This window comes from Canis lupus, chromosome 23, assembly GCF_048164855.1.
Source record: "Canis lupus baileyi chromosome 23, mCanLup2.hap1, whole genome shotgun sequence".
NCBI lineage: Eukaryota > Metazoa > Chordata > Mammalia > Carnivora > Canidae > Canis > Canis lupus.
Genome location: NC_132860.1, coordinates 6876685 through 6891723, shown reverse-complemented (window position 1 = coordinate 6891723; position 15039 = coordinate 6876685). Strand labels below are relative to the sequence as shown.

General features: G+C 36.6%; 1 protein-coding gene across 5 annotated transcripts in view; it reads left to right on the top strand.

The window, feature by feature from the left end:
• The window catches only part of ANO5 (anoctamin 5), a 93808-nt gene that overhangs the window by 46765 nt on the left and 32004 nt on the right, over positions 1-15039 (top strand). For all 5 annotated transcript variants that reach the window (XR_012015459.1, XM_072793770.1, XM_072793768.1 and 2 more), the window contains 4 exons: positions 1726-1841; positions 10277-10411; positions 10989-11094; positions 11192-11252. Coding sequence is in view for 4 of the 5 variants with exons in the window: in XM_072793770.1 (XP_072649871.1) it covers positions 1726-1841; positions 10277-10411; positions 10989-11094; positions 11192-11252 (418 nt within the window). In the remaining variant the exon portion in view is untranslated. The remainder of the gene's footprint in view (positions 1-1725; positions 1842-10276; positions 10412-10988; positions 11095-11191; positions 11253-15039) is intronic.

Sequence of the window (15039 nt, the reverse complement as noted above, 5' to 3'; positions counted from 1 at the left end):
AAAAAGGTTCTTAGTTAAAAAGTTCTTTATTGCTAAAAAATGCTCACCATCATCTGAACCTTCAATGAGTTGTCATCTTTTTGCTCATGGAGGGCCTTGCCTCTGGATGGCTGGGGACCGATCAGGGTGGTGATCGCTGGAGGTTGGGGTGGCCATGGTAATATGTTGAAACAAGAAAATGAAGCTTGCCACACCGATTTGACTCTTCCTTTCACAAATGATTTCTTTGTAGGGAGGGACACCTTTGAAGAACTACGTCTGTTCAGCACTGTCTAGTGGATTATCTTTGATATGTTTGCTGTAAGAAAGAGTATAGCCAAATTTTCCAAAATGGTTGGCAGTTTTTAACAGGAGTGTCAATTCATGTGAATTTAATTTAAGTGTTAGAGAAACCATCCTTCCCCACCTTCTCCCCATCCTCCACATACATTTTGTTTTCTTCTGGGGCAAAAGAAATTTTGGGGGGGATTATAAAAGCAAAATAATGCCATGGTCATTTGGAGCGAGATGTATAGCGGGTTAATAAATGCCATATGATGCATTTTATCAGTCTTTCTTCACAAAAGGGCTCATTGCCTTTTAGAAGTTTTTGATGCTATTTGGTTTGTTTCTAGGGAATTACTTCTCTTATTAATATCATTATGTCACTAAGCCAAACTAATATCCTCAGCACCTGCAACTTTAATCTGTACACCCAGCCTTCTAGCAGAGTCATTTATGATCACTAGAAAATCAATGGTATTTAGCTGTTGTTAAAGATAGTTGTAACTTACTGTTAGTTTTGCCTTTTTTTTTTCTTTTCTTTTTTTTTTTTTTTTCTATCCTGAATGCAAGGTTAGGTACTGGATTTTCCCTTCTGGGCTTTAAGGAATCAATTTTCAAAACACCCAAATAGTATTTATTTCATTTTTCAAGATTTAGCAGGATTAGCTACAGAAGAAAAAAAGCTAGAATCTAGGTGACATAAAATCTTACACCTTATCATATTGAGATTTTTCACATATGCTTAGTTTTAAATTGGATATTTTTGTTCACGCCGTCTTCAGCAGTCCACTCACCTAGGTGAACAATTAAAAGAACATGTTGAAGCCCCCTACGCAGACATTACTCTGCTAGATCCCAAAGGGACATTATTAATAAAGCAGCTCAGTATGTAACAATGGGGAAAACCTTATGCACAAAACAGTACCGAGGTTCTTTGGTGCTAAAGTTTGTGATACGTGTTTTAAATGTTCTGGGAAATTGTGTCAGTGATTACCAGTGAGGACCAGACAAGTCTGGAGGAGATTCCTGTCATAGTAGTAGGACTTTGGATCATTCACTGCACTTTGCTTGGGTATAATTTTTCTAAAATAAAAGTGCTGGTGTATTTCTAAAGTCCCAGCAGGTTATACAGTTAACCTGAATCCCCGAGCTGTGAATATTCTAGTAGAATTAGAGTAGGGAAGGAAGAGCTTTCTATAGGAAAGAGCAACGGGGGTACAGGGTCTGAAAACTTTAACTTGTATTTTTAAATAATTTAGTGGGGTTCTTAATGATTATCACTATTATTACAGTTTCTCATAGATTTTAGGAGGTAACTGCACATCAGTGGACTATGAAAATTCAAGTCCAAAGCAAAAGAACAATTTGCCTTATTCACCAACCTTATAAAAGCTGTGCTTATTTACTTCACCCCTGTCTTTTGCTTTATCATTCAAGTACTTTCTTTTTGAATGTTTATAGGGTCAGTATTGGAAGCCTTCAGAACCTCCTAATCCTGTCAACGAAAGATACGTACTTTGCCAGAATTGGGCTCGGTTTTCCTATTTTTACAAGGAGCAGCCTTTAGATTTGGTCAGGTAAGTTTGTCTTTGTTTTGTTTTGTTTTGTTTTTTTGCATAGCCTCGAACTGATTAAAACCTGATAATGTGATTTTTATTCACGATGGCATCACATGTCATTTCTCTTACCACTGTTTTCACTCACTACATATTACACCTTCTCAGTTTTGTGGCCACACTGTCATTGAGTCCTTCATTTGTGAGCAGGATGCTTGCTGTTGGAGGAATGAGCCTAACCACCATGTGGAGGTAGCTTGGTAGTTCAGAGGTTGGGCATTGATATTTAGGTAGGCTGGGTTCACATCCAAGTTCTTCCTCTTGAGGGGCTGCATAAACTTGGTCAAATTATTTAACCGTAGAGGCTCATCTGTAAAATAGGAATAACAATGGCACTCTCCTTATGGTGCTGTTTAATAATGAACTGAGATATGTATGTTTTTTAGCATAGGGATGAGCACTTAGTGCTTTATACATACTAGTTTTATAGAAGATAGCAGAAAGTTTGTGTATGGAGGTGTGTGTGTGTGTGTGTGTGTGTGTGTGTGTGTAGATCTCAGAGATCCGTGAAGGCACTTGTTCCATGACCTCAATTCTTTAGACCAGTTCAATTCATTGGCTACGCAAGAGGACTTGCAGCTTCCTGCTTTGACCCCTACCAATACTCCATACATGCAGGATGTCAGGACACTCCAGCTATGATTCCAGTAAAGGAATAATCAGATTAGACTCTTGGTTGCTCTACATCTCGTGTTTTACTGGGTGATTTGTGCTGGTAGCGCTATGCCTGCGCAGCATCTCATAAGGAGACTGATTTTGATGCATACATTCAAATCAGTCCTACAGTTGTCAGCAGTTTCATTTAATGCATGTAAGGGGAAATTTTTAAGGATAAATGAAAGGTAGCCTATATAAGCTACTACTTTTTGTAAATCATTGTGTGAAGTCTTTGTTGGGTAGATGTTTTATTTTAAATAACAGTCATTTAATTTTTTAAATGACAGAAGTAGCACATTTATGAGCTATTCAAATAGTAAAGGGATATGCAAAGTTTTTAAAATATTTTATTTATTTATTCATGAGAGACACACAGAGAGAGGCAGAGACACAGGCAGAGGGAGAAGCAGACTCCGTACAGGAATACAGGAAGCCTGATGCGGGACTCGATCCCAGGACCCCGGGATCACCCCCTGAGCCGAAAGCAGATGCTCAACCTCTGAACCACCCAGGCTTCCAGAGATATGCAAAACCTTAAGTGAAATTCTTCCTGTATCAAACTTTGTAGAAGTAACTGCCCTTGATTTGATGTATCCATTCAGTTTTATTTTTATGTGCATACATCATAAAATGCATACACAATCATTTTTCTTTCCCTAGAAAAAACAATGGCATCTTTATTTACCTTTTTGCTGCCATTTTCTTTTTTTTTTTTTTTTGCTAAGTAACATATTATTGGTTCTCCTGTGAATACACACAGATTTATCTCATGTTTTTTAATAGAACACAGAGTGCCATGTTATAAATGATGCATAATTCATTTATTTGTTCTTCTGTCAGAAAACAGCCGTCCCAGATTTTCCACTGTTACAAACCTGCTGCTAAGGACATTTGCAGACATTGGGCCCTTGGAGAATGTTTTCGTAGCATATTTTTAAAGAAGCATAGTCATCAGAATGAAGGTTTACATAGTGTGCATTGTTCAAAATGTATTGAAAGTTGAATTCATTTACATTTTTAAACTATCAACATGGTGTTTCTGCTATTAGGATTCTCCAAAAGTATTTATGGCCCTAGGTATATACAAACACATTGCATCTTGGGTCAGCACAGGGTGTACCTATAATGTGTAGTCAGCCCTTGCCAATTCCCTTTTACAACAAAGGGAAGCTCAGATATTTAATCAATTGCCAGTGTCTAGCATAAATTTAATAACTTTTAAAAGTTTTTCATCTTCTTTTAATGACCTCCATTTGTAGCAAGTTATACTTTTCCATTTCAATAGTGAAATGATTTTTTTTTTAGAAATTTTTAGAAGATTTTTTATTTATTTATTTGAGAGAGAGAGCAAGAGAGAAAGGGAGGAAATGGGAGGGAGAAGCAGACTCCCCACCGAGCAGGGAGCCCCATGTGGGGCTCAGTCCCAGGACCCCAAAATCACGACCTGAGCCCAAGGCAGGCACTTAACCGACTGAGCCCACTAGATGCCCCTGAAATTTCTCCCTGTTAAGCAAAAGTGAAATTCTTTATAGACTCTTCCCACTTTGCTATTTTCACTTAACAATATATCCTCAAGATCAAAGCAAACGAATTCACTGAGACATCATCATTCATTTTTCCATTTTATGGTATACCTACCATTATGTGTTCTTGGGCATTATGTGTTCATTTGGGCAGTTTCCAGTACTTCATAATTACAAAGAAAAGTAACCATGTACTTCAGTGAGTAACAATGTACATGTGTATGTGCCCTTGGGAGTGTACCTCCAGGGTAGATCCATCTGTGTGAAATCCTGGGATTGCAGGGTAAGAGCATATGTAGTTGTGTTAAAAATTGCCAGATTCTCCCTCAGTGGGATGGGACCATTCGGAATTCCCACCAACAACGTATGAAAGTACAGAGTATGCTGTCAAGTTCTCTAATTCTTGCTAGCTGACTGGTGAAAAATGGTATTTTAGTGTAGTTTTGATTCATATTTCCCTCATTATGCATGCAATCGAACATCTTTTTGTATGCTAAGGGACATTTTTGTAGCTTTTAAAATGAATCTCTACTCATATTTTTGTCCATTTTTCTATAGGACTTTTGCCTTCTTTCTCAGTGTTTTTTCAGTTTTTTTTTTTTTTTATACACCGAGGTTTTGTACCTTCTACCTATAAAATGTATTCCTAATATTTTCTCCACGTTTGTCATGTGCATTTTGCCTTAGCTTATGGAGCTTATGGGCTTTTTTTTTTTTATTTGTTTGGTTGGTGGTTTGGTTTTTGCTACGTACAAGTATTTTCTTATTTTACACAAATCAATAGAAATATTGATCAGAATTTTTATTGCTTTTGGATTTTTAGTGACAAAATGCCAGTTTATACACACAAGTTACAGAGGAATTCACCTACGTCTTCTTTTACTTGCATAGTTTCTCTTTTGATATTTAGACTCCCGATCCACTTAGAATTTATTCTTACATGTTGTGTGAGAAGTAGATCTACTTTTATCTACTTGTCCCGACGCTATTTATTAAGACGTATATTTGCAGCCCAGTGATGTGAGGTGCCCCCTTTTTATCTTATGCTAGATTTCTGTGTGCAGTTCAGTTCCTTTCCAGATGCTCTGCGTTGCTCCTCTGACCGAGCCAGCCACCCATGTATCAGTACCATCCCGTTTTATTTATTTTTTTTATTTTTTTATTTTTTTTTCCATCCCGTTTTAATTGTAGCGTCTTTGCTTAGTGTTTTACTCTGCAGTACGGGTATACGGGTAGTATATTTTAAAATCTAGCTGGGCTAATACTCCACATAGCTTTTCCATTCTGTGTTTCCTTGTACATTTTGCACATTTCTTCTTCCATAAAAACTTTAGCATCAACTTGTCTGGCTGTTTACTAAAAAAAACAGATTGTCGGTATTTATATGGGGATCACATTAAATTTATAAATTAACTTAGGTAGGCCTGATAGTTTGAGGATAGTTCAGTCATTCTAATCATTGAAAAGGCACGTCAAGGAAAGGATATGTTTTTGTTCCAGGCTACTTTTGGATTTTTCAAGCGTATTGTAGACTTTTCTTTACGTAAGTCAGGCAATTTTCTTAGGTTTAATCCTAGGTGTTTTAAAAGTTTTGTGGCTATTATAAATTATGTATTCTCTTCTATCTTCTGACTTATTATTTCTATATTGAAGGCTATTGATTTTTGCATCTTAATTTTGTGTTTTGATACCTTGAATTCTTCATTAGATTAGTTTTAGCATTGATTGTTTAAGGTTATCCAGATATGTTACCATGGCTTATTTATTTATTTATTTACTCATTTATTATGTTTAAAATATTTATTTTATAGATGGAGGGGGAGAGCACGAGCGGGAGGGGCAGAGGGAGAGGGAATCTCAAGCAGACTGCACGCTGAGTGCAGAGCCTGACACCAGGCTCCATCTCATGACTCTGAGATTCACAACCTGAGTGAAACCAAGAGTTGGACACTTAACCAACTGTGCCACCCAGGTGCACCATGATGTCATTTTTTATACAGTAATAGTTTATATTTGCCAATTCTTATGACCCCAATTATTTTCTTTTGTTCAGTTGCATTGGCTGGTAATTCCAGAACAGTATTAAATAGTAACGGACATAGTGGGTGTCCCTGCCTTGTGGAAATGCCTCCAGTGTGTCCTCATGAGCAGAAAGTTCTTTTGTCCTTGAACATTATCATTTTGCTAGGGAGCTTTGAGATTTTGTTTGCTTGCTCATTTGTTTTAATATCTTATGGATTTAACACATCATGTTTGGGAGTTGATTATTCTAAGTCTGTTTTTCCTGGTTCCTACTGGATCCTTTCAATGTATACCTTCTTTCTTGTTTTTTTTTTTTTTTTTTTTTCTGGAAAGTGTTCTTGGATTGTAGTTTTGAAATATTAGCTCTTTTCCAGTATTTTGATTCCAGGGTCTTTATTTTCTTTGGACTCCAGTTATATATATGTTTGTTTGTTTGTTTGTTTTGCCTATCTTCATATCAATTTCTCTCAGACTCTTTTTACTTTTTTGTTATTTTCATTCTTTTGATAGGTTTCCTGTTTTTCTTACTTTTATTAGTTTTTCACTTAATTTCCCCTTTATTCTCTCTCTTGAATATCTCACAATTTCAGCATCAATTCTGATATAACCTTATGTGATTTTTTTTTGTTTTTCCTCTCTTTATGGAGTTCTTTCTTATTTTGTTTATTCAATTCCCTCTTCTTCTTATTTTTATATTTCTGGCATTTTCTTATACTCTCATTTATTCAAGAAAATTTAATTGTTTATAGTACTTTATTGCACTATTTCTTATGTTCCTTTGGGAGAACATTCATGAGCTGAATGAAATTATTTAACATTGTCGGTTTTTGTAATATAGTTTTGTATGGCTATAGTCTGCCTTTGTCTGTTTGTATTTAACTCACAGAATTCCTAGCATTAAAGTGCACTCTTATGCTAGTCTTTTACGATTCCATGCAGTTTCTTTTATAGATGATGGTTGTGGTTATTGCGTGCTATTTCTCTCATTTCTACAGGAGCCTAACTGTCCCTTTTATTTTCTTCTTTCTCTTACTGCCACACCTTTAGGGAGTACCACCCTGTATATCTTATTCATCTCCAAAAAATACTGCTTCTCTGAAGCTGCTACTCTTGCTTATTTTCAGATTCCTTCCTTTTGGCCAGTGCTCTGAATTACCATGTCCCAACATGTGTTCAGTATTATAACATTTAGTTATATCTTCCCCAGCCCCCACAGGTGGTTATTTTGTCTGTATTTGTCTAATGTCTTTACCCTACTTAATTTTTTTTTATGTACTGGAATTTCTTAATAATTTCCTTCACTGCTCTCTTGTACCTCAGGTTTGTGACAGCAGGTGGCAGGTGCTCTGCTGGAACTGGGTTTATTTCTTTATTTATAGATAATTTGAAGATCATGATATTCTCTGTCATGATGCTGAAGGCCTGTATTTGGTGTGGTTTTATTTTCTCTCCTTGTTGATTTTATGGGTTTTAGGAAAAGCTTTAGAGACCTGTTAGCACTTGATAGCAAGATGATGCAAAGAAAAACATCCTTAAAAAAAGAAAGGAATTGTCCATAGACGCATGATTACAATGCACACATTCTTTTAATGGACATTTATTAAACATTACTAGGTACAAGGCAAGAGAGTAGGGCTACAAAGATAACCCAGACACGGTTTTCTAATATGAATGTCTCAGGAAGACACACAAATGTATAATAATTATAACAGAGTGATACTCATGAAACAACAGAGCATGGATGAAAAAGCACCTACTTTTTCTTGAGCTGTGTCTTGAAGATAAGTAGTAAGTTGCTAAGTAAACAAGTTAGGTAAGAATTTCTCAGGCAGAGAGAAGAAGGTACAGAGCACTGGGCTGAGGAAGACAACTGTATATTTAGTTCTTCATGTAGGGGAGTAGAAGCAGCGAGACTTTAATGTTTCTCAGCAACATCATGCAGAAGAACTCTGCTCAAAGAAAGAATAAAACCTTTGAAGGAGGAAAAGGGCATGGTTGAGGTTTTGCTTTAGAACCATCACTTCACTGGGAATGGAAGATACTTGAGGGAGGGATGCAAGACAGAAGTCAGGGAAGTAAGGAGGCTGTATTTAAAATTTTCAGAAATAGGTGTTGAAGGTCACATGTAAGATTCTTGACATTTGAAAGAAAGCAAAAGGTAGTTCTTAAAGCTGAAATATCCAGTTTGTTTATGAATTACCAAAGAATTTTTAGGTTAACTCTAGAGCAGTAATATTGACATCTTAACTTAAAAAAGGATTGGTTTGAGGTCCCTGGGTGGCTCAGTGGTTTAGCACCTGCCTTTGGCCCAGGGCATGATCCTGGAGTCCCAGGATCAAGTCCCACATCGGGCTCTCTGCATGGAGCCTGCTTCTCCCTTTGCCTGTGTCTCTGCATCTCTCTCTCTCTTTCTGTATCTCTCATGAATAAATAAATAAAATATTTTTTAAAAAAGCATTAGTTTTGTAATTTTTAAAACATCAAGTGGAAATAGATATGATGAATGATAAATTCCACAAATCAAATATTTTATCCTTTACTAAAAGATTTTGATGTTATGGGGCACCGGGTGGCTCAGTCAGTGAAGCATTTGCCTTTGGCTCAGGTCATGCTCTCAGGGTCCTCGAATCAAGCCCCTTGTCTGCTTTGCCGTCTCCCTCTGCCCCTATTGCCACTTGTGCTCTCTCCCTCTCTCTCTTTCAAAAAATAAATAAATGCAACTTCTAAAAAAAAAAAAAAGGATTTTGATTTTATGCAGTATAGACGTAATTGCTCTATTTTTCAGCAGAAAAAGAAAAAGACAAATTCACTTACCCTAAGTGTAAGTGAACCTAAGGAATTTGTGAATGGCAAATTAACAAGAGAATATGATGGAATCATAATTTAATTTCAAGTTTATAGTGATTTGAGGAGCCGAACAAGAGAAAAACAAGAGTGTGAAAATGTTTATCATCAGTGAAAGGAATGAAAAACAGTATAAGCAGCGAGATGCTTTCAAATATTTGAAAATTAAGTTTTTACTGTTTATGTTGAGAGTTGCCTTCTTTTTTGAGCATGTATGGAATTTACAATTTAATATTAAATGATGTAATATATTGTTAGATTGCATGCTATTAGAACCCAGAAGGGATCACATCTAACTGCCTTGGAAACTGTGGAAGGGTTTCACAGATTTGATAAGCTGAACTCCATGTGAATAAGGAGGATTAATCTGGTTTAAAAAAAAAAAAGTGTGGTTTTCTGAGACAGAGAAAACTATGTTCTCTAGTTCCTTAAAGAGACTTCTTAAGGGGGAACTTGGTTTAGAAAAACAGGAACAGAAACACACAAAAACTTTGGTGGTAAGACTTAAACATTTATGACAAGTAATGTTGTAACTTTTTACCTCTCTATAAAGCAAGATCTGAACTGCATATTTCATGGAACTTTTATTAAGCGATCAATTTTAAGTCCTTGGTGTGCTACGCCTCTCACAATTCTATAAATGTCCATCAGAGATCCGAAATCGCAGGAAGATGGAAGTCTATACACCGAACCACTCTTGCCTAATGTGGTCAGAGTACCTTCTTCTATCTTAGAAAGAGAAATATAAATTTTTTTTTAATTTTTATTTATTTATGATAGTCACAGAGAGAGAGAGAGAGAGGCAGAGACACAGGCAGAGGGAGAAGCAGGCTCCATGCACCGGGAGCCTGATGTGGGATTCGATCCCGGGTCTCCAGGATCGCGCCCTGGGCCAAAGGCAGGCGCTAAACCACTGCGCCACCCAGGGATCCCGTGAAATAAAGCAAAACTCCATGCACTTCGTGAATGTGATTTCGATTTTTGTTAAGTGCTAGAAGTTACGTAGCAGAATGTTCCGCGGTTTATTTCAATACCTTTAAACTCTCCTTATATCTTAGAAGCTTTTCAAGTTGCCTAATTGTTCCAAAATTAAAACAACTTATATTCAGTTGGCTTCCAGCTTATATGTGTTATCTCTTTTAGTCCTTACACCAATTCTGTGGATAAGCATCACCCTGTATTTTATGAGGTGGAAACCAAAGTGAGGAGAGTTTAGTAACTTTTTACCAAAATTGCAGGGTGAGAAAGCAATGGAGCCAGGAATGCAGGTCTTTCCTGAATGTAGAACCAAGGCTCTCTGGAAGGTATCATTTTTCTAACCTTGGATTTTATTTTTACCTTCTTTCATAGGAATTATTTTGGAGAAAAAATCGCCATGTATTTTGTCTTTCTTGGATTTTACACCGAAATGCTGTCCTTTGCAGCTATCGTGGGCTTAGCTTGTTTCATTTACGGCTTACTATCAATGGATGGTAACTCAAGCAGGTGAGTACAACGGAATTGCCCAGAGAAAACATCTTGCTGTTATACTAAATGAAATGGTTGTTATTACTTCCCTGGCATTTGTTTCAAAATGTTTCCTGCTGGCAGCAGATAATTGATGTTTTTGAAAAACCCCAAATGTTAACAGCTGCCCCTCACCTGGAGCTTTATGGAAAATCTGTTTTTAATGATCAACCCTAAAGATTCTGCTTCTCAAAGCATGACTTGACCTTCTACAGAAATTGCTGCTTTATTGCCCCTCTGCCATATGTGAGAAGCCATATAAACAGTTGTCCTGTCACCCAAAAACGCATCACCTTTAAAATAACTTTGCTGGGGATCCCTGGGTGGCTCAGCAGTTTGGTGCCTGCCTTTGGCCCAGGGCGCGATCCTGGAGTCCCGGGAGTGAGTCCCGCATCAGGCTTCTGGCATGGAGCCTGCTTCTACCTCTGCCTGTGTCTCTGCCTCTCTCTCTCTCTCTCTCTCTCTGTGTGTGTGTGTGTCTATCATAAATAAAACAATCAAATAAATAAATCTTTTAAAAAAATAAAATAAAATAACTTTGCTGTTCCCTCTTCAGCACTGAGATCTGTGACCCTATGATTGGAGGTCAGATTATCATGTGCCCACTCTGTGATCTAGTGTGTGATTACTGGAGACTAAATACTACTTGTTTGGCTTCAAAGGTATGTCTGATGTTGTGGTACAATTAAAAAGGCTCAAGATTTCTCTTTGTATCAGATTTGATACTAAGTGTTTTTTGTGTTGTTGCTGTTTTTACAGATCTCCTACTTATTTGATAACGAGTCCACAGTGTTCTTTGCAATTTTCATGGGGATTTGGGGTGAGTAAGTAGTCACAGCATTAATCTACTAGCATTAGTATGCTGCTGGAGTCTACATCGGCGGTCTGTAGTCCTTGGTCCTTGGTCCAAAAAGGTCTTTATTAATCCTCTGTTTATTTCTCTGAGAGATAATATCAGTTTTGAAACTTGGTATATATTCAGTTCACACTGTCTCCCAGGCCTATGGTAAAAAAAAACAGCTCAGTAAGTACTTAATTCAGAAGAGAATACACATAAATATTTGTTGGTTGGAAGATATTGAATCATGGCTACAAAGTTGAACAAGACTCAACAACTGTTGAGGACTAATAAATCAGTGTTGGCGTCTAAATTCCCCATGTATAATTCTGGTTCCAGCATCCAGTTCCATTTGTTAAAAATCTTCTGTATAAAGTGGAATTTTCCTTAATCTTGGAAATGTCCCACTATTTCATCTTTTTCATTTGACATGAGAAGTAGAGGTGTCATGAAGTTGTCCCTCCCATCAGTGAGGAAAATATTTTATGTAACAGTAACTTACTGGGAGGAAGCCCAAAGACTTATAAAACATGTCCCAAATTATAGGGGACTCGGGGCAAAAAAAAAAATAGACTTTGTTTTCCCTTTCAATTTAAAAATATGTCTTTAATAATCACAAATATGTGCATTTGAAAAGTGGGCAAGGGAACAAGGGTAACCCGACCCAGGCAAAAAGACACCAGAATGTGGGTGGGGGGGGGGGCAGTGTGTGAAGCAGAGGGATTTATGGGTTTCTGTCAATGTTGCTTGGCTGCTATGTCTAAAGAGAGGAGCCTGGATTCAAAGAACAGAGAATAGAGAAATCCTAGTGGCAGGTCTCTGATGACCCCGACTTTGTTGAGTACAGCTGCATCTTTATCCTGTGGCTGCCAAGTCCTTCCTCTCTCATTCACTGCTGATCGGTGTGCAAATTATAGCAAATATAGATAGTTTTCAGTTGTTCCCAATGAGAGAGACTGTACACCCATGGCAACCTTACGTTTCGTCACAGATCGAGAAACAGTCGTATGTGGAACACGCAGACAACTTTTGGAGAAGTTTACTCACTAGTGAATTGGTTTACCTTTGATTTTTGAGGATTGTGGCCAAATTCTAGGGAAACAGAACTTTAAGGATATTTGTTTTAGTACAACCACTAATAAATAATTAAGCCCAATCAAAGGATGAGTAGATGGAATGGATGTGAAGAAAAAACACTCTAGGCTAAAGGGCCAGCACTAGTTCAAGGCATTGAGACCTGAAAATAGTACTTTGTCTGCCAGATAGGAAGTGCATTTTATTTATTTGTTTAGCTTTTTGTTCATAATGAAAATACATGTTCATAGAAAATTCAAGTCGTATATAGAAGTAGAGAAAATTATTGTTAAAATTACTAGAAATAGAAATATCTTGGCCATGATTTTTCAGAATCTTTTGCTTCATGTGTGGGCATGTGTATTCATATAATTTTACATAACCGATATACATAGTTTTAAATCTACTCATTGTTTGTTAAAAAGTGAGTGACAAGACTCCTTCCAGAGCAATGGATATGGGAATGTGTAGGTATGTGTGTGTGTGTGTGTGTGTGTATTTATGACTGAATAGAATGAGTAGGACTTTATCACATTTTACCTGAGCACTTCTCTATTGAGACATTTAGGTCACTTCCACTTCCTCCCCACCATTTTATTGAGATTTATTTAACATATAACACTGTATCAGTCTAAGGTGTACAGCATGATGATTTGATGTATATGTATATATTGTAAAATGATTACCACAGTGAGTTTAGTTAGCATCATCACATCACATAGTATTTTTTCTTATGATGAGAGTATATAATGCCCACTCTTTTAACAATTTTAAATATACAATGCAATATTTTTAAGTATAATCACTATGCTGTACCTTATACGCCAAGAGTTTATTAATCTTATAGCCCCAAATTTGTACCTTTTGACCACTTTCACACATCTACCCCCAACTCCAGTAACCACCAATCTGTAATCTGTTTCTATGAGATTTTTTTTTTTAGATTCCACATATAAATGATATCCTACATATTTGTATTTCTGATTTATCTCATTTAGCATAACACCCTTAAGGTCTCTCCATGTTGTCATAAATGGCAGGATTTCCTTCTTTTTTATGGCTCAGTGTTATTCCCTGTCTATGTATATGCCACATTTTCTTTATCCATTCGTCATCCATTGAGTATCTCCCTGACTTGGCTATTGTAAATAATGCTGCAGTTAACATGGAGATGCAGATATCACTTCAAATTTGGGATTTTTGTTTCCTTTGTATATATACCTAGAAACAGAATTACTGGATCATATGGTAGTTGTATTTTTAATCTTTTGAGGAACCTCCATGCTGTTTTCCTTAGTGGCTGTATCAATCTACATCGCCACAAACCGTGCACAAGAGTTCTCTTTTCTCTACATTCTTGCCAACACTTGTTAATCTCTTGCCTCTGGTGACAGCGACACTTCTAACAGGTGGGAAGTGATACTGTGGTCTCAATTTTCATCTTCCTGGTGATCAGTGATGTTGAGCCTCACTAATCCTTTTGTGTTGGTTAATTTTTTTAAGAGAGTGCAAGCACATATGTGTGCATGAGTGGGGGGCAAGGGGCAGAGGGAAAGGGAGAGAGAGAGAATCATAAAGAGGCTCCTTGCCCAGCACAGAGCCTGACTCGGGGCTTGATCTCTGAGATCATGATCTGACCCGAAATCAAGAGTTAGTTGCATAACCAAATGAGCCACCACCCAGGTTGCCTCCCATGTTGGCCATTTGGAAAAATATCTAATTAGATTCTGTGTCCCATTTTTTTATTGGATTGTTGTTTTGTTTTGTTTTCCTGTGGAGTTGTACAATTTCTTTATATGTGTGTGTGTGTATATATATATATATATATATATATATACACACACATACATCCCTTATAAAATATGTAATTTGCAAATATTTTCTCCCATTCTGTAGGTTGCCTTTTCATTTTGTTAATGATTTCCTTTGCTGTGCTTTCTAGTTTGATATAGTCCCATTTGTTTATTTTTGCTTTTGTTGCCTTAGGTGTTATGTCAAATCTTACAAATCATTGCTATGACCGATGTCAAGATGCTCATTACCACTATGTTTTCTTGCAGAAGTTTTATCATGTCAGGTCTTATGCTTAATCAGTCTAGAATCTGTTTTGAGTTGATTTTGGTATGTGGTCTAAGATAGGGATTCAGCTTTGTTTCTTTGCAAATAAATATCCAGTTAATTACAAAACCATTTGTTGAAGAAACTGTTCTTTCCTCATTGAAAGAACAGTTGAAAGAACATGGCTCTTTTGTCAAATATTAGTTGATCATTCATGGATGGGTTTATTTCTGGGCTCTTGATTTTGATGCATACATCCGTGTGTCTGTTTTTATGCCACTATTCTGTTGTTTTGATTACTATAGTCTTGTAATATAGATTACAAAATGTAATTACTATAGCTTTGAAATCAGGAACTGTGGTGCCTACTGCTTTGTTCTTCTTTCTCAAGATTGCTCTGACTATCCCAGGTCTTTTGTGGTTCCATACAAATTTTAATACTGTTTGTTCTATTTCTGTGAAAAATGTCATTGTTATTTTGATAGGGATTGTATCGAATCTGAAGATTTCTTGGGTAGTATGGACATTTTTACAATATTAATTCTTGTAGACTATAAGCATGGAATATCTTTCCATTTATTTATGTCTTTTTGAGTTTCTTTTATCTATATCTTGTAGTATTCAGTGTACATATCTT